At 37.5% G+C, this 22030-nt stretch overlaps 1 protein-coding gene across 9 annotated transcripts in view; it reads right to left on the bottom strand.

Moving 5' to 3' along the window:
* Positions 1-22030, bottom strand: part of PIK3CB (phosphatidylinositol-4,5-bisphosphate 3-kinase catalytic subunit beta) — a 175603-nt gene that overhangs the window by 95951 nt on the left and 57622 nt on the right. For all 9 annotated transcript variants that reach the window (XM_042954650.1, XM_042954656.1, XM_042954657.1 and 6 more), the window contains 2 exons: positions 5811-5997; positions 17-242 (listed from right to left, as the gene is read on the bottom strand). In XM_042954650.1, the coding sequence (XP_042810584.1) occupies positions 17-242; positions 5811-5981 (397 nt within the window). In that variant the 5' untranslated portion in view covers positions 5982-5997. The remainder of the gene's footprint in view (positions 1-16; positions 243-5810; positions 5998-22030) is intronic.

Here is a 22030-nt window from a genome sequence, read left to right as displayed (position 1 = left end):
GAAGTACTTAAATTACCTTTTCCTATAAGGACTCCAATTTTTGAGTCTAATTTTTCCCCTGGGTCACAACTTCTTGTCACTAATTTGAGAACTGGAAGAAAAGGTCTGACATCACAGAGCCTTCTTGTTTCATCTTCAAGCTCCTCATATACAGCAGTTTGATTCACACATGCAAACATATAGGAGTCAATTTCCATAAGGAGGTTAAACATTGGGTAATTGTGAACTTGCTTCCATAACATCTGCAGGAAAAAATTAGACACTTTCTGGAACAGGAAAACTTACTCAAGTGTATAAAAATACATCTACAAAGATACTTACTACAGCACTCTTTGTAAAACTCAAAAACATAGAACAAGCCAAGTGTTTAGCAATAAAGGATTGACTAAATCAATAATAAAGTACTATACATCTGTGAAAATAAAAATAAAAGGTAACATAGGAAACTGTCCAAGATATATTAAGGTTGTTTTTTTTGAAATACCAACTTGTAGTAGAATATGTATACTATTAACCCATTTTTGTAATTAATGTAATAGTATAATGCACATAAAATGCACATACATAAGCAAAATCATTAAGTGAGTATCTGCCAGACTCATCAAGAAAGAGAGTGAGAACTCAAAATCAGAAATGAAAGAGAAGTTACAACTGACACCACAGAAATATAAAGGATTATAAGAGACTACTACAAAAAATCATGTGCCAACAAATTTGAAAACCTAGAAATGGATAAATTCCTAGAAACAAGCTTCCAACATTGAACCAGAAAGAAGCAGATACTCTAAACAGAGTGATTGCCAGTAACAAAATGGAATCAGTAATAAAACAAAAAACAAAAAACAAAAAACCTCCCAAAAGGGGCACCTACATGGCTCAGTCAGTTAAGTGTCTAACTCTGGATTTCTGCTCAGCTCATGATCTCACAGTTCGTGAGAGCCCCATGTTGGGCTCTGTGCTGGCAGCGCAGCACCTGCTTCTGTTCTCTCTCTGCCCCTACTCTGCTCATGCTTGCTCTCTCTCAAAATAAATACATAAACTTAAAAAAAAAAAAAAACCCTTTAAAAAAAAAATCAAAAGAAAAAAAAACTCCCAACAAACAAAATCCAGAACCAGACGGCTTCACCAGTGAATTCCACCATTCATAAAAGATTTACTATCAATCCTTCTCAAACTCATCTAAAAAAGAAGGAATGCTTCCAAATTCACTCTACAAGGCCAGTGTTACCCTGATACCAAAACCAGACAAAGACACTACAAAAAAAGAAAACCACATACCAATATCCCCAATGACCATAGCTGCAAAAATCCTCAACAAAATATTAGCAATGCAAATTCAGCAAGACATTTAAAGGTTTATTCACCACAATCCCTGCATTCCAAGGATGCAAAGATGGTTCATTATCCACAAATCAATCAATATGACATACCACATTTACAAAATGGAAGATAAAAACCATCTAATCATCTCAGTAGATGCAGAAAAAGCATTTGACAAAATTTCATGATCCTGCATGATAAAAACAAGTGGGAAGAGAGAAAATATACTTCAACATAATGAAGTCATATATGACAAACCCATGGCTAACATCATACTTAATTGTGAAAAGCTGACAGCTTTTCCTCTAAGATCAGAAACAACATAAAAATGTCTACTCTCACCACCTTAACTCAACACACCATACTACAAGTCCCAGTCACAGCAATCAGACAAAAAGAAAAAGCATTCAAATTGTTAAGGAAGAAGTGAGGTTGTCACTATTTAGAGAAGACATGATACTATATATAGAAAACTCTAAGGATTCCATAAAAAACGATTAGAAATAATAAATGAATTCCATAAAGTTGCAGAATACAAAATTAATATACAGAAACCTATTGTTTCTGTACACTTGCAGAGAAATTTAAAAACAATGCCATTTATAAGTACATCAAAAAAAAGAACCTAGTCTTATGCTAAGTGAAATAAGTCAGAGAAAGATAAATACCGTATGATTTCATATATACATAGAATCTAAAAAACAAAAACAGGAGGCTCATAAATACATAGAGCAAACTGGTGGCTGTCAAAGGGGAGGAGCAGAAGGGACAGGTGAAATAGGTGAAGGGGAATACAAGGTACAAAAATACCTTTTATAAAATAAGTAACCCAATGAGATGAAAAGCACAGAAGAAAAAACATAGTCAAGAATATTGCAATAACTTTGTATGGTGACAGAAGGTAACTACACTTATCATGGTGAGCATTTCAAAATGTACTTAACTATTGAATCACTAGGTTGTACAGCTAAAAGTAATATGTCAACTAGACTTCAATTTTTTTTTATTTTTTTAATGTTTGTTTATTTTTGAGAGAGAGAGAGCGTGAGCAAGGGAGGGGCAGAGAGAGAAGGAGACACAGAATCTGAAGCAGGCTCCAGGCTCTGAGCTGTCGGCACAGAGCCTGATGTGGGGCTCACACTCACAAACCATGAGATCATGACCTGAGCTGAAATCAGATGCTTAACCGACTGAGCCACCCAGGTACCACTATACTTCAAAATTTTTTAAGTGAATATCTCTGAAGGCTAAGAATCAATGAAGACATCCATATTTAACATTCTTATGAATATAAATAACATCTAATCAGAAAATAGAAAAAATTTTAACGTATGTATCATCACTCCCATACAAAATTTGTATTATTTTCCTGCATTATTTTCTATTCATCAGGGTTATCTTCATTAATTAGCACTGCTCTATCAGTATAAATAAGCAGAATCTCATATCACTTCCCCCAAGTTTCCTGGATGAGATCATGTAAAAGATCACTATATAAATGACAAGGTGGATGATAAATTTTAACTGCAGCCAATACAAAAGCCAAAAGCTGAAAATAACAAACTGGGGATAAAACTCATAGCTAATTCTCAGATTCAGTTTTATATATGAAAAAGGAGTGATGGACAACAAAAGAAAAAATAGGGAAACTGGATTTTCATCAAAATTTTACAAAATTCATATATGAATAGACACTAATGTGATAGTGAAAAGGCAAACCAAAGAATGGGAGAAGATGTTTGCAAATTATATATTTGATAAGCGATTAATATTCAGGATAATTGAAGAACTCTTACGGCTCAGTAACAAAAAAAAAGACAAGTGAAAAAATGTGCAATAGTCTTGAATACACAATTCTACAAATGGCCATTAAGAAGAAGAAAAGATGCTTGACATCATTAGTCATGAGGTAAATGCAAAGAAAAGCTGCAATAAGATACCACTTCACAGACCAAAAATGGTTATTATCAAAAACAAACAGGGGCACCTGGATGGCTCAGTCAGTTAAGCGTCCAACTTCGGCTCAGGTCATGATCATGTGATTCATGAGTTAGAGCCCCACGTGAGGCTCCATGCTGACAGCTCAGAGCCTGGAGCCTGCTTCAGATTCTGTGTCTCCCTGGCTCTCTGCCCCTCCCCTGCTCGCATTGTCTCTCTCACTCAAAAACAAATAAACATTAAAAAAAAAAATAGGGGCACCTGGCTGGCTCAGTTGGTTTAAGCGTCCCACTTTGGCTCAGGTCATGATCTCACAATTCATGAGTTCAAGCCCCACGTTGGACTCTGTGCTAACAGCTCAGAACCTGAAGCCTGCTTCAGATTTTGTGTCTCCTTCTCTCTCTCTGACCCTCCCCTGCTCGTATTCTCTCTCTCTCTCTCTCTCAAAACTAAACACAAAAAATTAAAAATTAAAAAAACAAAAACAAAAATTACAACTGTTGGCCAGAATGTGGAGAAACCAGAACATTTGTGTACTGCTAGTGGGGATGAGAAATGGTATCACTGCTGTAGAAAGCACTTTGGCAGTTCTTTACAAAGTTAAAACAGGGGCGCCTGGGTGGCTTAGTTCGTTAAGTGCCCAACTTCAACTCAGGTCATGATCTCATGGCTCATGGGTTTGAGCCCCACGTCAGGCTCAGTGCTAACAGCTCAGAGCCTGGATTCTGCTTCAGATTCTGTGTCCATCTCTCTGCCCCTCCCCTGCTTGCGCTCTGTCTCTCTCTCTCTCTCAAATATAAACATTAAAAAAAATTTTTCAAGTTAAAAAAGAATTACCATATGATATAAAAATTCCACTTCCAGACAAATACCCCCAAAAAATGAAAGCAGGGACTCAAAAAGATATGTATACCAATGTACATAGTAGCATTATTCACAATAGCTAAAAGATAAACAACCAAAATGCCCATCAAAAGATGAACAGATAAAAAAATGTGGTATATCCATACAATAGAACATTACTAAGTCTTAGAAAGGAATGAAATTTCGATTCATTATTATATATGGATGAACTTGAAAATATTATGCTAGGTAGGGGTCCTGGGTGGCTCAGTTAAGCATCTGACTTTTCATTTCAGCTCAGGTCAAGATCTCACTTCATGAGATTGAGTCCCACGTCAGGCTCTGTGCTGGCATTTCAGAGCCTACTTGGGATTCATATACTCTCCCTCTCTCTCAAAATAAATAAACTTAAAAAAATAAATATAAACATATGTCATAAAAACTTTTTCCTAAAAATATAACCCCTGATTTTCATGTTGGGTTCAGCTATTTGGAAAACATTAAAGAGAAAGTTTAGAAAATAATTTCATTTACATTTCGTAGTCTTCACAAATCAATAGCACTCATCAATTCACTTCAAAGAATAATCCAACAAAACAAGCAACCCTTGTTATGTAAAAGAATTTGCTTCCAAACTGAGGCTCACCAGAAGGGAGGTGGGTGAGGGGATGGGTGAAACAGGTGATGGGGCTTAAGGAGTGCACTTATTGTGAGGAGCACAGGGTGTTGTATATAAATGTTGAATCACCATATTGCACACCTGAAACTAGTATTACACTGTATGTTAACCACCTGCAATTTAAATAAAAACTTAAAAAAGGTGGGGGTGGCGCCTGGGTGGCTCAGTCAGTTAAACGTCCGACTTTGGCTCAGGTAGTGATCTCTGCAGTTGGTGAGTTTGAGGCCCGCATTAGGGCTTTGTGCTGGAGCTTGTTTCAGATTCTGTGTCTCCCTCTCTCTCTGCTCCTCCCCTGCTCGCACTCTGTCTCTCTCTCAAAAACAAATAAACATTGGGGCGCCTGGGTGGCTCAGTCGGTTAAGCGTCCGACTTCGGCTCAGGTCATGATCTCGCGGTCTGTGGGTTTGAGCCCCACGTCAGACTCTGTGCTGATGGCTCAGAGCCTGGAGCCTGTTTCAGATTCTGTGTCTCCCTCTCTGACCCTCCCCCATTCATGCTCTGTCTCTCTCTGTCTCAAAAATAAATAAACATTAAAAAATAAATAAATAAAATAAACATTAAAAAAAAAAAAAGACTTTGCTTCCAAAGGAGGACACGCCATTCACTAGTGAGGGAAAACTTTTTCCTCCCCATAGTCACCATGAAAAGTAGTGGGGTACGGAGAGAAGAGGAAGGAAGAGACAGTTAAAAAGATTTTAACACAAAACTTTCTTCAACAATGTCAAATTCCTTTTAATAACCTGAATGAGCATTTAAAACTAACGCTTTAAACTAACGTTTAAACGTTTTAAACTAACATTTAAAATCAACGTAAGTTGATTTTTCTTAAATCAGGTATCACATATGGATTAAAAGTGACAGTAAGAATGACTGTTTTATATGTCCACAAAATACAAGGCAAATATCAAAATCTTTAATATGTAGTGACCCAAAGCTTAATCTTCTCTCAAACTGACCATATGATTTACACAAGTAACATTTCCTATAATATAGTAAGCTACACTGATAAAAATTTTACCTATTAACATACCTGTTTAATATAGGAAATGGTAGCTTCCCGAGGAACCTCCAACTGAATATAAATCCCAGTGGGCAAAAGGAAATCCACAGGTATGGAGCCATCAGATGCTAACTGTGAATCCACTGCCCAGATGTCAAGGATGTCTGCCATAGCAGGAGGCATTATGAAATTGAAGCACATTCATAACCATGAGGCCCTAGAAATTATTAAGTAAAATGTAGTGAAACAGAAAATTAGCCAAATCTTATATTAAAATATGATAAAGCCCACTAATCCATAATTACTCTTTGGATTTCATTATAGCCAATTACATAACAGGAGGCCAATTAAAGAGTAAGCCACCAGAAATAAATTATTTAAAAACACTTTCAGTTATCACTACATACATTATATACACACACCATACTGACTCAACATAAATTCAACATATCACATGTGAAAAATGAAAGGTTTAAAGATTACAGGTTTCTAAGAAATTAAGAACCATTCAACAAGTGATTCTTGCCAGGTTTTACTTAGATAATATTGGCTTCTTTGGCTGAGTTCTTCTCTGCAAACTTCAATGAAAATAGCAATCAAGAGGGCCTTCTTTCAAAAATAATTTTCTATCAACCTCATGTAAGAAAATGTCATGAACTTGTCATGACCCACCACCTAAGTATTAAAAAGACCAAGTCCCTTAACCCAGCTGGCAAGGTCCTTTGTGCTATGTCCCTAGCCTATTTTTCTTTACTTGTCATACTTGTCCTACTAATGAACAGCCCAGGCCTTTGTACCACAAGTATCTTCTGCCCTCCTGCTGTTAGAACTACGTTCATACAAATGTTGACACTCCTGGAATCAAGCCCCTATTCCAATAAATGCACCCCTCAACTGCACCTTGAGGACTTCCTTGAGGGCTTCCTGCAAGGAAGCACAACAATAACAGTGGGAAGAACATGGCACTGAAGTTAATTAAACCAAGATTCAAATCCCATTTATTCAAAGAATGAAATTGTTATACCAAAAGAGACAATTGCTAACTCAAAGCCATTTTTCAGCATCAAAAGCAATCATGGCATCCATGAGTTGAAACACATCAAATATATATAAATGGGTGACTTAATAAGAAGAAACAAATGCTTCACTGATCACCACCAGAGACTGCTAAGACCAACTCACACTATTCTGAAAACTGATAAAGAACCTGAGTACACCTGGGTGGCTCAGTTGTTTAAGTGGCCGACTTCAGCTCAGGTCAAGATCTCACAGTTTTTAAGTTCAAGTCCCGGGTCAGGCTCTGTGCTGACAGCTCAGAGCCTGGAGCCTGCTTCAGATTCTGTGTCTACTCTCTCTCTGCCCCTCCCCAGCTAGTGTGCTTGCTCGCACTCTGTCTCTCTCTCTCAAAAATAAGTAAAAGTTAAAAAAGAAATTAATAAAATAAAATAATGGGGAAATAAATCAAACATTTAACCAGCTTGTGCTAAATTATTTCAGGGTAACCAAATAATTGATGAGGGTAATTTTTTTTTCTTAATTATTACAACTTTAGCTCATAAACACAAAAAGAATGATAGAATTAGAAAAACACCACCTTGCAACTTCTAATCAAACAACAAACTGAGGCAATAATGCATAATTAATGGATGCTAAAACAAATTTACAAACTAAAGTGAAAGGATGATGAGGAAATTTACAATGAACATATCAGGTCGACACCATCTAAATCCTAAGAATAATCCAGACATAGGTCTCCTCTTGAATGGAACAGGATTAACCACTACCCATAGGATATACTTGATTTAAAAAAACAAAAAACAGAGGTGCCCCAGTGGCTCAGTCAGATGAGCTTCTGACTTCGGCTCAGGTCATGATCTCACGGTTTGTGAGTTCAGGCCCCGCGTCAGACTCTGTGCTGACAGCTTGGAGCCTAGAGCCTGCTTCGGATTCTGTGTCTCCCTCTCTCTCTGCACTCCCTGCACGTGCTCTCTCTCTCTCTCTCTTTCTCTCTCTCAAAAATGGATAAACATTAAAAAAAAATTTAACAAAAAACAAAAAAACTGAACCTGAATTTAATCAAGTCTCTAGATCTGATCTATTTACCAGTTTACAAGAAATAGGGGAAACAGAGAAAGGAGTTAAAGACTTCAAGGAAGCATCAGTCAAGTACAGAATGAATCACCAATAATATAAGCAATAAAAAATAACAAAACAAGCTAATCAATAACAAAAAAAATGAAAGAGAATGGTGCAAGGACTGCTAAAGAATAAAAAAACATTTATGAGACAGCCAAATCGAACACTAATTTCACCAAATCATCTATAAAAACCTATCTCTGAAACAAACTGGGAAATTTAAATATGAATTAAATATTAGATTATATTTTAAAGAAATACTGTTACTTTTGCGAGGTGTAATAATGACATGTTGGTGAGGCACCTGGCTGGCTGAGTCAGTGGAGCATGTGACTCCTGATCTTGGGGTTGTGAGTTCAAGCCCCACACTGGACACAGAGATTACTTAAAAATGGAATCTTAAAAAAAAAAAAATCCCTCACCTTAAAAAATAGTAATAATGGCATGGTGATTATGTTTCTAATAATCAGTCTGACAATGAGCCAGATAGAGATGCATAGCAAAGTATATGCAAGGGTAAAATGACATTATGTTTGGCATCTGCTTTAAATTTCATTTTTTTAAAAAAGTGAATGGACAGCTGATTTCAACAGAGGTGTGAAAGTAAGTCAATGAGAAAAAGGACAGTCTGTTCAACAAATAGTGCTGAAATCCAGATATCCATATACTAAGAAAGTGAATCTTAATTCTTATCTCTTACCAAAAGTAAAAATTAGCTCAAAATGGATCATAGGCCTAAATGTAAACTCAAAACTTTAAAACTTCTAGAAGAAAATATAGGAGAGGGGCGCCTGGGTAGCTCAGTTAAGCATCCAACTTTGGCTCAGGTCACCATCTTGCAGTTTGTGAGTACAAGCCCCTCACCGGGCTCTGTGCTGACAGCTAGGAGCCTGGAGCCTGCTTTGGATTCTGTGTCTCCCTCTCCCCCTGCCCCTCCCCCACTTTCACTCTGTCTCTGGTCTCTCAAAAATAAACGTTAAATTAAAAAAAAAAAAAAGAAAAAAAGAAAAAATATAGGAGAAAATCTTTACCTTGGATTTTGCATACTTCTTAGATATAATACTATAAGCACAATTCATAAAATAAAAAGCTATCAAACATCATCAAAACTGAAAACTTCTGCCTTTACCCAGATACTGTCTACAACACAAAAAGGCAAGCCCCAGAGTAGGAAAAAATGTTTTCATGTCAATGAAGGATTATATCCTGAAAACATAAAGAACTCTCAACATACAATAATAAGAAAATAAAACTCAGATTTTTTAATTGGCAAAAGATCTGAACAGACGCTTCATCAAATATGTATGGATGGTAGGGCCGCCTGGCTGGCTCAGCCAGAAGAGCATGCAACTCTTGATCTCAGGGTTATGAGTCCAAGCCCTACTTTGGGCATAGAAGCTTACTTTAAAAGAGAAAAATATGTAGGGAGGGCAAAAGGGTTCAATATTATTTGTCAATACAAATTAAAACCAGAATGTGATACTACCACATACCTAACACAAGGGCTAAAATGAAAAACAAACAAACAAATAAATAGGTAAAAATAAAAACCCCAATCACGCCAAGTGTTGGCAAGGATACAAAGGAGAGTTCTAACTCTCATAAACTGCTGGTGGGAATGTTAGATAGTATGACTACTTTGGAAAACAGTTTGGCAGTTTCTCAACATATACCTACCATATGACCCAGTCATCCTACTTCTAAAGCTAGGCAAAAAGAAATGAAGGCATATAAACACACGAAAACTTGTACACAATTATTCATAGCGGCCTTATTTATATTGGCAAAAAACTAGAAATGATTCAAATGTCCATCAACAGGTAAATTGATATAAAAAGCAGTGGAATACTATACAGCAGAAAGGGGGGAGCATTACTGAAACATTCAACAATACAAATGAATCTCAACATAATTATGCTGAGTGCAAAAAGCCTGACAATAAGAGTACATGCTATATAATTACACTTACATAAAACTCTAGAAAATGTAAACCAGTCTATAGTGACGAGGAGGAAGGGTGGGTGGGAGAAATAGGAAGAGAGATTATAAAGGGACATAAGGAAACTCTTGGGAGTGATGGATGTGTTGTTGTTCATTGCCTTGACTTTGGTGATGATTCAAGGGTATGTACATATGTCAAAATGTATCCAACTGTACACTTTAAATACCTGCAGTTTATGGCAATTATACTTCAATAAAGCTTTTTTTTTTTTTAATTGAGAAGAACAGATTAAACAAGAAAGCAAAATGTTGATACTTATTGAAGCTGGGTGATAAGTACATTACATTACTCTTTTTGTGTATACTTGCAATTTTTAATAACAAAAAGATTTTGTTAGGGCATCTAGCTGGCTCAGTCAGTAAGCAGAGTATGTGACTTTTAATCTCAAGGTCATGAGTTCAAGCCCCACACGGGGTACAGAGCTTACTTTAAAAAGAAAAAAGGTCTTCTATACCACTTACCAGCTATGTGAATTTTAGTAAGTCACTTAAACTTCTGAGTGTCCAATAACTAAAAAAAGGGAAAATAATAAAATGTGCCTCCTGGGATCACCATGAAGACTGAAGCAGATAATGTGTTATAGCCAGACACAGTAGATTCTAGTAAATGACAGCTCTCTTCCCTCCCTGAACATCTAGCCTTTACTAATTTCTCCCTGCTAACTGTTACAGCTCATAGACTGAACCCATCACACTGACACTCGTGCAGGCCCTGAGCCTTTCTGATGTGGCAGTCTTGTTTCTGTGGGCAGAGCAGTCCAACAGCTTCATTGTGAGAGCTGGTTCCATCCCTCACTGGCTGAAAGATCTTGGGCAAATCACACACCTTCTCCCTACTATTTAACTTTTTATTTATTTATTTTCAGAGGGAGAGAGAGAGAGAGAGAGATAGAGAATGCAAGCAGGAGAGGGGGCAGAGACAAAGGGAGACAGAAAACCCCAATAAGCGCTGACAGCGTGGTACCTGAAGAGGGGCTCAAACTCATGAACCGTGAGATTGTGACCTGAACCAAAATCAAGAGTAGGAAGCTCAACCGACTGAGCCTCCCAGGCACCCCACTTTTTTTCTTTTTTTAAAAGTAGGCTCTGTGCCCAATGTGGGACTTGAACTCACAACCCCAAAAACAATAGTCGCATAGTCAGTCTACCAACCGAGCCAGCCACGTCACTGAGCAAGTGACTTACTAGATCTCAAGGTTGTGAGTTCAAGCTGCACCACGATGGGCATAGAGCCTATTAAAAAACAAAACAAACCTCAGACCACTCAGGTAGACATATAGTATATAATTACAGACATACAGTATATAACATATAGGTTGTACTTGTGTGTCATTTTAATAAAAGCACTGGGGCGCCTGGGTGGCTTGGTCGGTTAAGTGTCTAACTTTGGCTCAGGTCATGAGCTCATAGTCTGTGAGTTCGAGCCCCACATCAGGCTCTGTGCTGGCAGCTTGGAGCCTGGAGCCTGCTTCAGATTCTGGGTCTCTCTCTCTCTGTTCCTCCCCCATTCACACTGTCTCTCTCTCCCTCTCAAAAATAAACAAAAAAAATTTTAATAAAAGCACTCTTTATTAGAACAATTCTCAAGGTTTTCAAGTATTTTAAGCTAAATACTACTTAGAAGAATTTTTTCTTTTTAATGCTTTTTACTTACTTTGAGAGAGAGAGGAGAGAAGGAGCAGGAGAGGGGCAGAAAGAGAGAGAGAATCCCAAGCAGTCTCTGCACTGTCAGCACAGAGCCTAATGTGTGGGGTTCAGTCTCAGAAACCATGAGATCATGACTTGAGCCAAAATCAGGAGTCAGAAGCCTAACCCACAGAACCACCCAGGCATCCCAGAAGAATGGTTTTCAATCCTCTCATTTTCCATACTCGTTTTAAACAAACATTTTACAAACTTTATAAATCAGCAACAATATAACATATATATACCTAATTTCAAAATAAACCCATATAATGTCCTAACCGTAACATAAAGGAGAAATTAATAAATTAATAAAGTTTCTCTCAGTATGTGAATACTTGCACATGACCAAACTTACTGCTAATGAAGCAGTCAGGTTTGCCTCTAAGCACAGAATCACCACGGATATGACAAACACAAATGCAGACTAGTCCAAATGTGTTGTACTGATGATTAAACACTACAAATGCCACTCAATGGGGCCACAGATTTCCCTAATTTGTATCTTTTAAAATCAATATTTTGAAGTCATGTAAAAAATATTTTGTATTATGCTTTTGTGTAATAAAAAGTTAAGATCTCGGCTCAGATAATAATAAATACACTTTTCACCTGCATGAATATCTGGAAGAAAATTAAAAAATTGTGTTGTATCTGAGACTTTTGTTGTAAAAGACTGTCCTATGCATTGCAGGACACCTAATTATTATCTAACAGTAAGGAGCACTTCCCCCAAATCATTATATCAACAAAATCACTCCTTTATGAATTTCAAAAACATTGTAGAGGAGCGAGTTCACACTGTCCACTTTTTCAGAACCACTGCTCTAGGACAATTCCTACTATTTATCAAAGTAGTAATTACCTAGAAATGTTTTTATCTAGACCTAATTGTACTCTTGTATTTAAAATAGTAATGAACCCAATTTTATCATACATTTCTACTGGCAAACAATGGTGTTTCTTGTATTTGGCTATGCTGTCTTCGGTTAATTCTTGAAGGGTAAAAGAAGGTCAAGTAAAGAAAACTAGCCCCTTAACCAGTCAGAAGAATGTAAGGCCAGTATGACTGGCTCTTAATTTTCTAGACCCTTAGTAAACAAACTTACAGGTGCAGTGGCCTAAGTAACTTGCAGCTCTTCAGTACTACTGAGAGAGGGGGCATACTCACAAAATATACTGTGCTGTTGCTGAAACAGCATGTCCTTTGTCAGACTAAAACTGTGGCATGGTTGCTAAACAAACAAGGTAACAAATCAAGTGCTAACCGATAAGTGATCTTTTGTAGAGATATTCTGAAGAAAAATTACTGCTACACATTTAAACACAAAATATATTCTGGTTCCTATTTCCCTTAGTCAACCTGATTTCACAGAGAGCACCACACTCAAGAGTTCAGCCTGAGAATTCACTCAGGAGTTTCAGGTTGGGAGAGGTCTTAAGAGTTACAGACCCGGGGCACCTGGGGGGCTCAGATGGTTAGGTGTCCGTCCCTCTCTTGATTTTAGCTTAGGTCAGGATTTCACGGTTCATAAGTCTGGGCCCCGAGTCAGGCTCAGGGTGACAGTGCAGGGAACCTACTTGGGATTCTCTCCCTTTCTCTCTCTCTCTCTCTCTCTCTCTCCCCTCCCACCTCCACCCCACCCACTCGTGTGTGCACACACACACGCTCTCTCTCAAAATAGATTTAAAAAAAATTACATACCCTTCTCATTTTAAAGAAAACAAGCTAACTAACTAACTAACTAAATAAATAAATAAATAAATAAATAAATAAATACTAAGTCCCAGAGAAATTCATTATCAAGGATGACACAGAAACAGAGCCAGGACCAAAGTCAGATTTTTTTTCCCAAGCAATTAGCATACTTTTTAAATTTTTCCCCCTTATTTCTCTTTAAAAGAAATGTTCTTCACAGGGTTACCTAGCCCAGCAGAATCCTCAGTCTCCCATCCTTCTGTTTGAACCCTGAGGACAAGTATGAAACAACTATGAAAACAACTCTTCCAGGAAGCTATCAGAGGACACAGGAACTTTAGCAGTGACAATGAGCTCAACTAAACCCTTAGACTATAATTACAAACCTATATCCTGTCAATTGTTCACTGGCAGAAAGAGAGGAAAGGGTTTAAATGTTCTCAGCTTCCCTAGCAATATGCCATCAGAGCCATCAGATTTTACTTTTTTAAATCAAATGATAAGCAGAAACAAACATAAACTTGTTATACAGTTGAACAGATTTAACCAAAACCTACTCTGGAAAATCATGGAAGAAACTCTGAAATTGAAAGAGAATTTTTTTTTTTTTAATTTTAGAGAAAGAGAGTTCAAGCGGGGAGGAGGGTGGGAGAGAGAGCGAGAGACAGGGAGAGAGAGCGAGAGAGAGCGAGAGCGAGAGCGAGAGAGAGAGAGAGAGAGAGAGAATGAATATCTTAAGCAGGCTCCAAGCTCAACATGGATCATGACCCTGGGATCATGACCTGACCCATAACCAAGAGTTACTCAACCAACGGAGCCACCCAGGTACCCTTTGAAAAAGAATTTTTAAAAACTAAATACAATAGCATTTACCTAGTATTTACTTCTTTCCTATTATATGATAGAGCTAGAAGAAAAGTGAATGTTCATACAAGTACATTAACACTGAAAAGGGCAGAACACTTTTAAAGAGTACTACATTTACGATCTCAAACCTTCAGGTTTCAATCACAGACCATTAAGTGATGGGATCTTGATTCATGTGGGCTTGAGTCCTCGCATCCATATTGTTCAAAAACAACAAATAAGCCTCAACTGATTTGTTTACAGTAAAGTATGCATTATACTAAGCACTAAAAATCTGAAGAGAGTAGCACTTCATTTTTTAAAGATGGTTATTTTATCTGAATCATCACAAGTCTACATAAAAGATATCTCCAAAGATGGAGCTCCAAGCTGGCTCAGTCAGTAGAGCATTCTACTCTTAAGCTCAGGGTGGTGAGTATAATTCCCATATTGGGCATGGAACCTACTTAAATAAAAACTAAATTAAGTTGGGGACGCCTGGGTAGCTCAGTCACTTAAGCGTCTGACTCAGGCTCAGTTCATTATCTCACAGATTTTGAGTTCGAGCCCCAGAGCAAGGTCTCTGCCGTCAGCACAGAGCCCACTTGGGATCCTCTGTCCCCCTCTCTCTCTGCCCCTTCTCCACTCATGCTCTCCCTCTCCCTCACTCTCTCTCTCACACAAAAATAAACATTTAAAAAATAATAAGAGTAATAATTGAATATAATAAACCACAGATTTATATTCTTACTACTTAACCTTAATATAGACAGAATACATTTATAAATAGTGTGCCTCTGTAAAACAAGTTTATTTTATAAGCCAGATTTATTTCAACGTCCATGAAAGCAGAACAAATATTTAAAATGACAACACAGGGGTGCCTGGGTGGCTCAGTCGGTTAAGTGTCTGACTTCGGCTCAGGTCATGATCTCATGGTCCGTGAGTTCGAGCCCCGCGTCGGGCTCTGTGCTGACAGCTCAGAGCCTGGAGCCTGTTTCAGATTCTGTGTCTCCCTCTCTCTCTGACCCTCCCCCGTTCATGCTCTGTCTCTCTCTGTCTCAAAAATAAATAAATGTTAAAAAATAAAATAAAATAAAATGACAACACATACTTTACATACAGAAATGACTTCTGTGGATAACCCAGGCACAGACAAAACTTCAGTCTTAAGGAATTCTTCTCTTTTAAAACTTCCCAACAAATAATCTACAATGCACAAATAGTTCCCATCACACTACCTATCCTGAAGAGGAAAACATAGCTAAAACAGTACATATTTAAATAAAATATTGTTACTAAAGTTTTCCCACCCTCAAAAAATAGATTACTGTCTTTATGTCTTAAAAGACAAACTCCAAAATACATTCAAACTCAATAAAGGAATCATCTCAGATAAAATTATCCAGTATATAAATGTTACTTTTCTTAACTCTGAACAGAGTTCAGAGTAACTGTTCATAGTTAAGAAAGAGTCATCAAGTATTTAACTTTGAATTTTATCATTCTCTTTAGTCTAGCATATAGCTCATCAATAATGAACTAGACCCACAGAGATTTTATTATTTAAACACTAAGAAGTCCTTTTCATAATCTGGTTTCATCTACATGCTTTGTTGTACAACTTGGCTGGTACAACCATGGTAACTTACCTAACTTCTCTGACTTTCAGTTTCCTAATTTATCAATAAGAATAAGCAATTTCCACCTTGCAGCATTAGTGTAAGAATTAAATAAAATGGTGCATACAGAAAAGCACCTTGCATAGCACATGACAAAAAGCACTCAATAACCAATGACTAATATTAATTTATAATAATACTTGTTTCTTTCCAATAAAAGGAACAGCCATGACTCCTTTTCACAGCATACAACCATCAGCCTTGACTGCCTGGTATGAAAGGAATTAGAGCTCCTCAAAAGGTGGTCTCTAGTGACCTACCAGGTGGTTTGCTCTTGTGCATTTCCCAAAATTACAATTTATACAGAAATCCCACAAAACAGTTCTGGGTTAGCTGAGCTGTACTAATTCCTCTTGGGTAACAGTTGACATGATGCTTCGAGTCTTAGCAAATGTATTTTTACTTCCTTGTTACAGCATTTATTTTTGTTAAATACTTCTTACTATCATGTTGTATCACTCTTTCTAAGATAAATGGTTCAAGGGGTGCCTGGGTGGTTCAGTCGGTTAAGCATCTGACTCTTGGTTTTGGCTCAGGTCATGATCTCAAGGTTGTGAAATTGGGCCCCACATTGTGCTCTGCACTGTTCTGCTCTAAGCATGGAGTCTACTTGGGATTCTCTCTCTGTCCCTCACCCGCATGTGTACAAAGCACAATCTCCAAATAAATGAATAAATAAATAGATAAATTCCAGTTAGCATTTAGTGTAATATTAGTTTCAGAATAAATAAAATCTTAAAAAAAAAATAGAGCACTTAAATTTCTAAGACACCTCATAATATAATCCTACTAAGAAAAAAAAGTTTCAAATACATGCAAATTTCAAATACTCCTCTGAAATAAGTTTAAATTAACTACAGTTTGGGGCGCCTGGGTGGCTCAGTCGGTTAAGCGTCCGACTTCAGCTCAGGTCACGATCTCGCGGTCCGTGAGTTCGAGCCCCGCGTCGGGCTCTGGGCTGATGGCTCAGAGCCTGGAGCCTGCTTCCGATTCTGTCTCCTCTCTCTCTGCCCTTCCCCCATTCATGCTCTGTCTCTCTCTGTCTCAAAAATAAATAAACGTTAAAAAAAAAAAAAATAAATAAATAAATAAATAAATAAATTAACTACAGTTTATCAGTTAATGGAATGCCCTAAGTAGACTTCACAGAATGCTAACGTATGTATTTGACACTTACGTTATGTTAGAAACTGTATTTTTTCAATTTTAACTGTACCACTGCCATTATTTTTTCCTTAAAAAAAAATTCCATCCTCAGCACACTCTGGGTACTAACAGAATTCAGCATTCGAAAGATATTCTGGGGTTTTGTTGGGAAATATTACACATAGATCAATGGAATAGAATAGAAAACCCAGAAATAAACCCACAATTATATGGTCAATTAATCTCCAACAAAGAAGGCAAGAATACACAATGGGAAAGAGTCTCTTCAATAAATGGTGTTGCTAAAGCTGGACAGCTACATGCCAAAGAATGAAACTGGACCACTTTCTTATACCACACACAAAAATAAACTCAAAATAGATAAAGGACCTAAATGTGAGACCTGAAACCCTAAAAATTCTTGAAGAGAACACAGGCAGTAATTTCTCTGACATTGGCTATAGCAACATTTTTCTAGATATGTCTTGTGAGGGCAAGGGAAATAAAAGCAAAAATAAACTATTGGGGCTACATCAAAATATGCAAAGCAAAGAAAACAATCAACAAAACTAAAAAGCACCCTACAAAATGGGAAAAGATATTTACAAATGACATATCAGATAAAGGGTTAGTATCCAAAATATACAAAGAACTTACCCAGCTCAACATCCAAAAAACAAATAATCCAATTATAAAATGAACAAAAAATATGAACATTTCTCAAAGAAGACAAACAGATGGCCAACAGGCATATGAGAAGATGCTAGGCATCACTCATCATCAGGGAAATGCAAATCAAAACTACAATGAAATATCACCTCACATTTCTCAGAATGGCTAAAATCAACATAAGAAACAACTGTTGGCAAAGATGTAGAGAAAAAGGAACCTTCTTGCACTGTTGATGGGAATGTAAACTGGTGCAGCCACTCTGGAACAGTATGGAGGTTCCTCAAAAAATTAAAAATAGAACTACCCTACGATCCAATAACTGCATTACTGGGTATTCACACCCAAATAATACGAAAACACTAAATCAAAGGAATACATGCACCCCAATGTTTATAGCAGCATAATTTACAATAGCCAAGATACAGCAGCAGCCCAAGTGTCCAGTGATAGATGAATGGATAAAAAAGATGTGGTATACATATGCAATGGAACGTTATTAGCAATAAAAAGAATGATATCTTGCCATTTGCAACAACATGGATACAGCTAGAGAGTATAATGCTAAGCAAAATAAGGCAGAGAAAGACAAAAAGCACATGATTTCCCTCATATGTGAATTTAAGAAACAAAACAAATGAGCACAGGAAATAAGAGAGAGAGAGAGAGAGAGAGAGGGAGGGAGAGGGAGAGAGAGAGAGAAACACCAAGAAACAGACACTCAATTATACAGAACTGATGGTTACCAAAGGGGAAGTGGGTGGGGCTATGGGTGAAATAGGCAATGGGAATTAATGAGTGCACTTGTCAAGATGTGCACTGGGTGGGGGCGCCTGGGTGGCTCAGTTGGTTAGGCGGCCGACTTCGGATCAGGTCATGATCTCGCGGTCCATGAGTTCGAGCCCCGCGTCGGGCTCTGTGCTGACAGCTCAGAGCCTGGAACCTGCTTCATATTCTGTGTCTCCCTCTCTCTGACCCTTCCCCGTTCATTCTCTGTCTCTCCCTGTCTCAAAAATAAATAAACATTAAAAAAAAAAAAAATTAAAAAAAAAAAAAAGATGTGCACTGGGTGATGTATGGAATTGTTCAATTACTATTTTGTACATGTGAAACTAATATAACACTGTATGTTAACTACACTGGAATTAAAACTAAATTAATTTTTTTAATGCAGTGAATCTCAAAATGCGTAGGGAACATCAAATTATAGGGTATTCTACAATTCAAAACATTTACCCTACTTTGTTTTTTACACCTCCCACTGATAATCACTGAACAAATGTTTGAAATAAGCTACATAAATTAGCTATGTTTATTTAAAAGGCATTAGAAAATTTTAAATAACATATACATTCCAAACAACTTTTTAAAAGTCATAATTATCAGGTAAAAGTATAAACAAATTTAGATACAACAATGGTATTCCAATGGGGAGACGAAACATTGTTGGCATTATTTCTTCAGACCAAATGGGCTGATGAAAAATTTTTAATTCACCAGATTCCTAAATCTAAAGAATGTTGGTAATTTCCTATAAAGATTATTTTTCTTAAAGTTGTATCACCCATTATTCAAAAATACACTGCTGGGGTGCCTGGGTGGCTCAGTTGGTTATGCGCCCGACTTCGGCTGAGGTCATGATCTCACAGTTTGTAGGTTCAAGCCCCACATCAGGCTCTGAGCTGACAGTGCAGAGCCTGCTTGGGATTCTCTGTCTCCCTCTCTCTCTGTCTCTCCCTGCTCACTCTCTATCTAGCTCTTTCTCAAAATAAATAGTTACTTAATTTAAAAAATTTGAAACATTTAAAACATTTAAAAAATGTTTTAAAATAGGGGCACCTGGGTGGCTCAGTCAGTTAAACATCCGACTTTGGCTCCAGTCATGATCTCATGGTTCATGGGTTCAAGCCCATCGTTGGGCTCTATGCTGACAGCTCAGGGCCTGGAGCCTGCATCAGATTCTGTGTCTCCCTCTCTCTCTGCCCCTCTCCCGCTCATGCTCTGTGTCTCTCTGTCTCTCGAAAATAAATGTTAAAAATTTTTTTTCAAAATTTAAAAAAAATTTAAAATTAAAAAAAATATATACTGCTAACCTGTTTAAGATGTTCCATTCAAAATAAATGGTCTTGGGGCACCTGGGTAGAATGAAACTAAACCACTTTCTTACACCATTCACAAAAATACACTCAAAATGGATAAAAGACCTGAATGTGAGACAGGAAACCATCAAAACCCTAGAGGAGAAAGCAGGAAAGTACCTCTTTGACCTCAGCCACAGCAATTTCTTACCTCACACATCTCCAAAGGAAAAGGAATTAAAAGCAAAAATGAACTACTGGGACCTCATCAAGATAAAAAGCTTCTGCACTGCAAAGGAAACAATCAACAAAACGAAAAGGCAACCCAAGGAATGGGAAAAGATATTTGCAAATGACATACTGGATAAAGGATTAGTATTCAAAATCTATAAAGAACCCAACTTCACACACACAAAACAAATAATCCAGTGAAGAAATGGGCAGAAGACAAACATAGAGACTTTTCTAAAGACATCCAGATAGCCAACTGGCACATGTAAAGATGCTCAACGTCACTCCTCAGGGAAATACAAATCAAAACCACACTGAGATACCACCTCACACCAGTCAGAGTGGCTAAAATGAACAAATCAGGAGACTATAGATGCTGGAAAGGATGTGGAAAAACGGGAACCCTCTTGCACTGTTGGTGGGAAGGCAAACTGATGCAGCTGCTCTGGAAAACAGTGTGGAGGTTCCTCAGAAAATTAAAAATAGATCTACTCTATGACCTAGCAATAGCACTGCTAGGAATTTACCCAAGGGATACAGGAGTGCTGATGCATAGGGGCACTTGTACCCCAATGTTTACAGCAGCACTTTCAACAATAGCCAAATTATGGAAAGAGCCTAAATGTCCATCCACTGACGAATGAATAAAGATGTGGTTTATATACACAATGGAATACTACTCGGCAATGAGAAAGAATGAAATCTGGCCATTTGAAGCAATGTGGATGGAACTGGAGGGTATTAGGCTAAGTGAAATAATTCAGGCAGAGAAAGACAGATACATATGTTTTCACCCATATTTGGATCCTGAGAAACTTAACAGAAGACCATGGGGGAGAGGAAGGGGGAAAAAAAATTACAGAGAGGGAGGGAGGCAAACCATAAGAGACTCTTAAACACTGAGAACAAACTGAGGGTTGATGGGGGTTGGGGGAGAAGGGAAAGTGAGTGATGGGCACTGAGGAGGGCACCTGTTGGGATGAGCACTGGGTGTTGCATGGAAACCAATTTGACAATAATTATATTTAATATATAAAAAAATAAAAATAAAAAATAAAGTTTTTTTTCAAAATTTAAAAAAATTTAAAAATTAAAAAAATATATACTGCTAACCTGTTTAAGATGCTCCATTTAAAATAAATGGTCTTGGGGTGCCTGGGTGACTCAGTCGGGTAAGCAACTGACTTTGGCTCAGGTCATGATCTAATGGTTTGTGAGTTTGAGCCCTGCATCAGGCTCTGTGCTGACAGCTCAGAGCCTGCATCAGATTCTGTGTCTCCCTCTCTCTCTGCCCCTCCCCCACTCATGCGCGCGCGCCCTCTCTCTCTCAAAAACAGACATTAAAAAAATTTTTTTAATAAAATACAAAAAAAAAATTTTAAATAAAAAATTAAAATAAAACAAAACAAAATAAAATAAAATAAAACAAAACAAAATAATGTCTTGGGGCACCTGGGTGGCTTGGTCGGTTGAGCATCCGATTTCAGCTCAGGTCATGATCTCGCAATCTGTGAGTTTGATTCTGGAGCCTGCTACCGATTCTGTGCCTCCCTCTCTCTCTGCCCCTCCCCTGCTCACACTCTGTCTCTCTCACTCTCAAAAATGAATAAATGTTAATAAAAAATTTTTTTAATAAATGGTCTTGATTCAAACATTGATTTTTAAATATATTTTTGATGTTTATTTATATTTGAGAGAGAGAGAGAGAGGGTGCAGGAGAGAAGGGGTTAGGGACAGAAAGAGATAGAGACACAGAATCTAAAGCAGGCTCCAGGCGCTAAGCTGTGAGCACAGATCCTGATGCAGGGCTCAAACTGACGAACAGTGAGATCATGACCTGTGCCAAAGTCAGACGCTTAACTGACTGAGCCACCTAGGCACCCTTCAAATATTAATTTTTTATTAAGTTATGCTAATTAAGTTCTTCATTGTTCTATTTTTTAGTCTGCCCTCCCTTCTTCTAACCTAAATATTCGATCATGCTTATCAACAAGATAATAAATAATTCAAATTAGATACATATTTCCAAGTAGTTTTATTTCATCCCCACAATGTTCTCCCCTCACCCTATCCCTTCTG

Source organism: Panthera leo, chromosome C2 (genome assembly GCF_018350215.1).
Source record: "Panthera leo isolate Ple1 chromosome C2, P.leo_Ple1_pat1.1, whole genome shotgun sequence".
NCBI lineage: Eukaryota > Metazoa > Chordata > Mammalia > Carnivora > Felidae > Panthera > Panthera leo.
The sequence above is the reverse complement of the archived record's forward strand: the minus strand, read 5'-3'. Positions and strand labels throughout refer to the sequence as shown.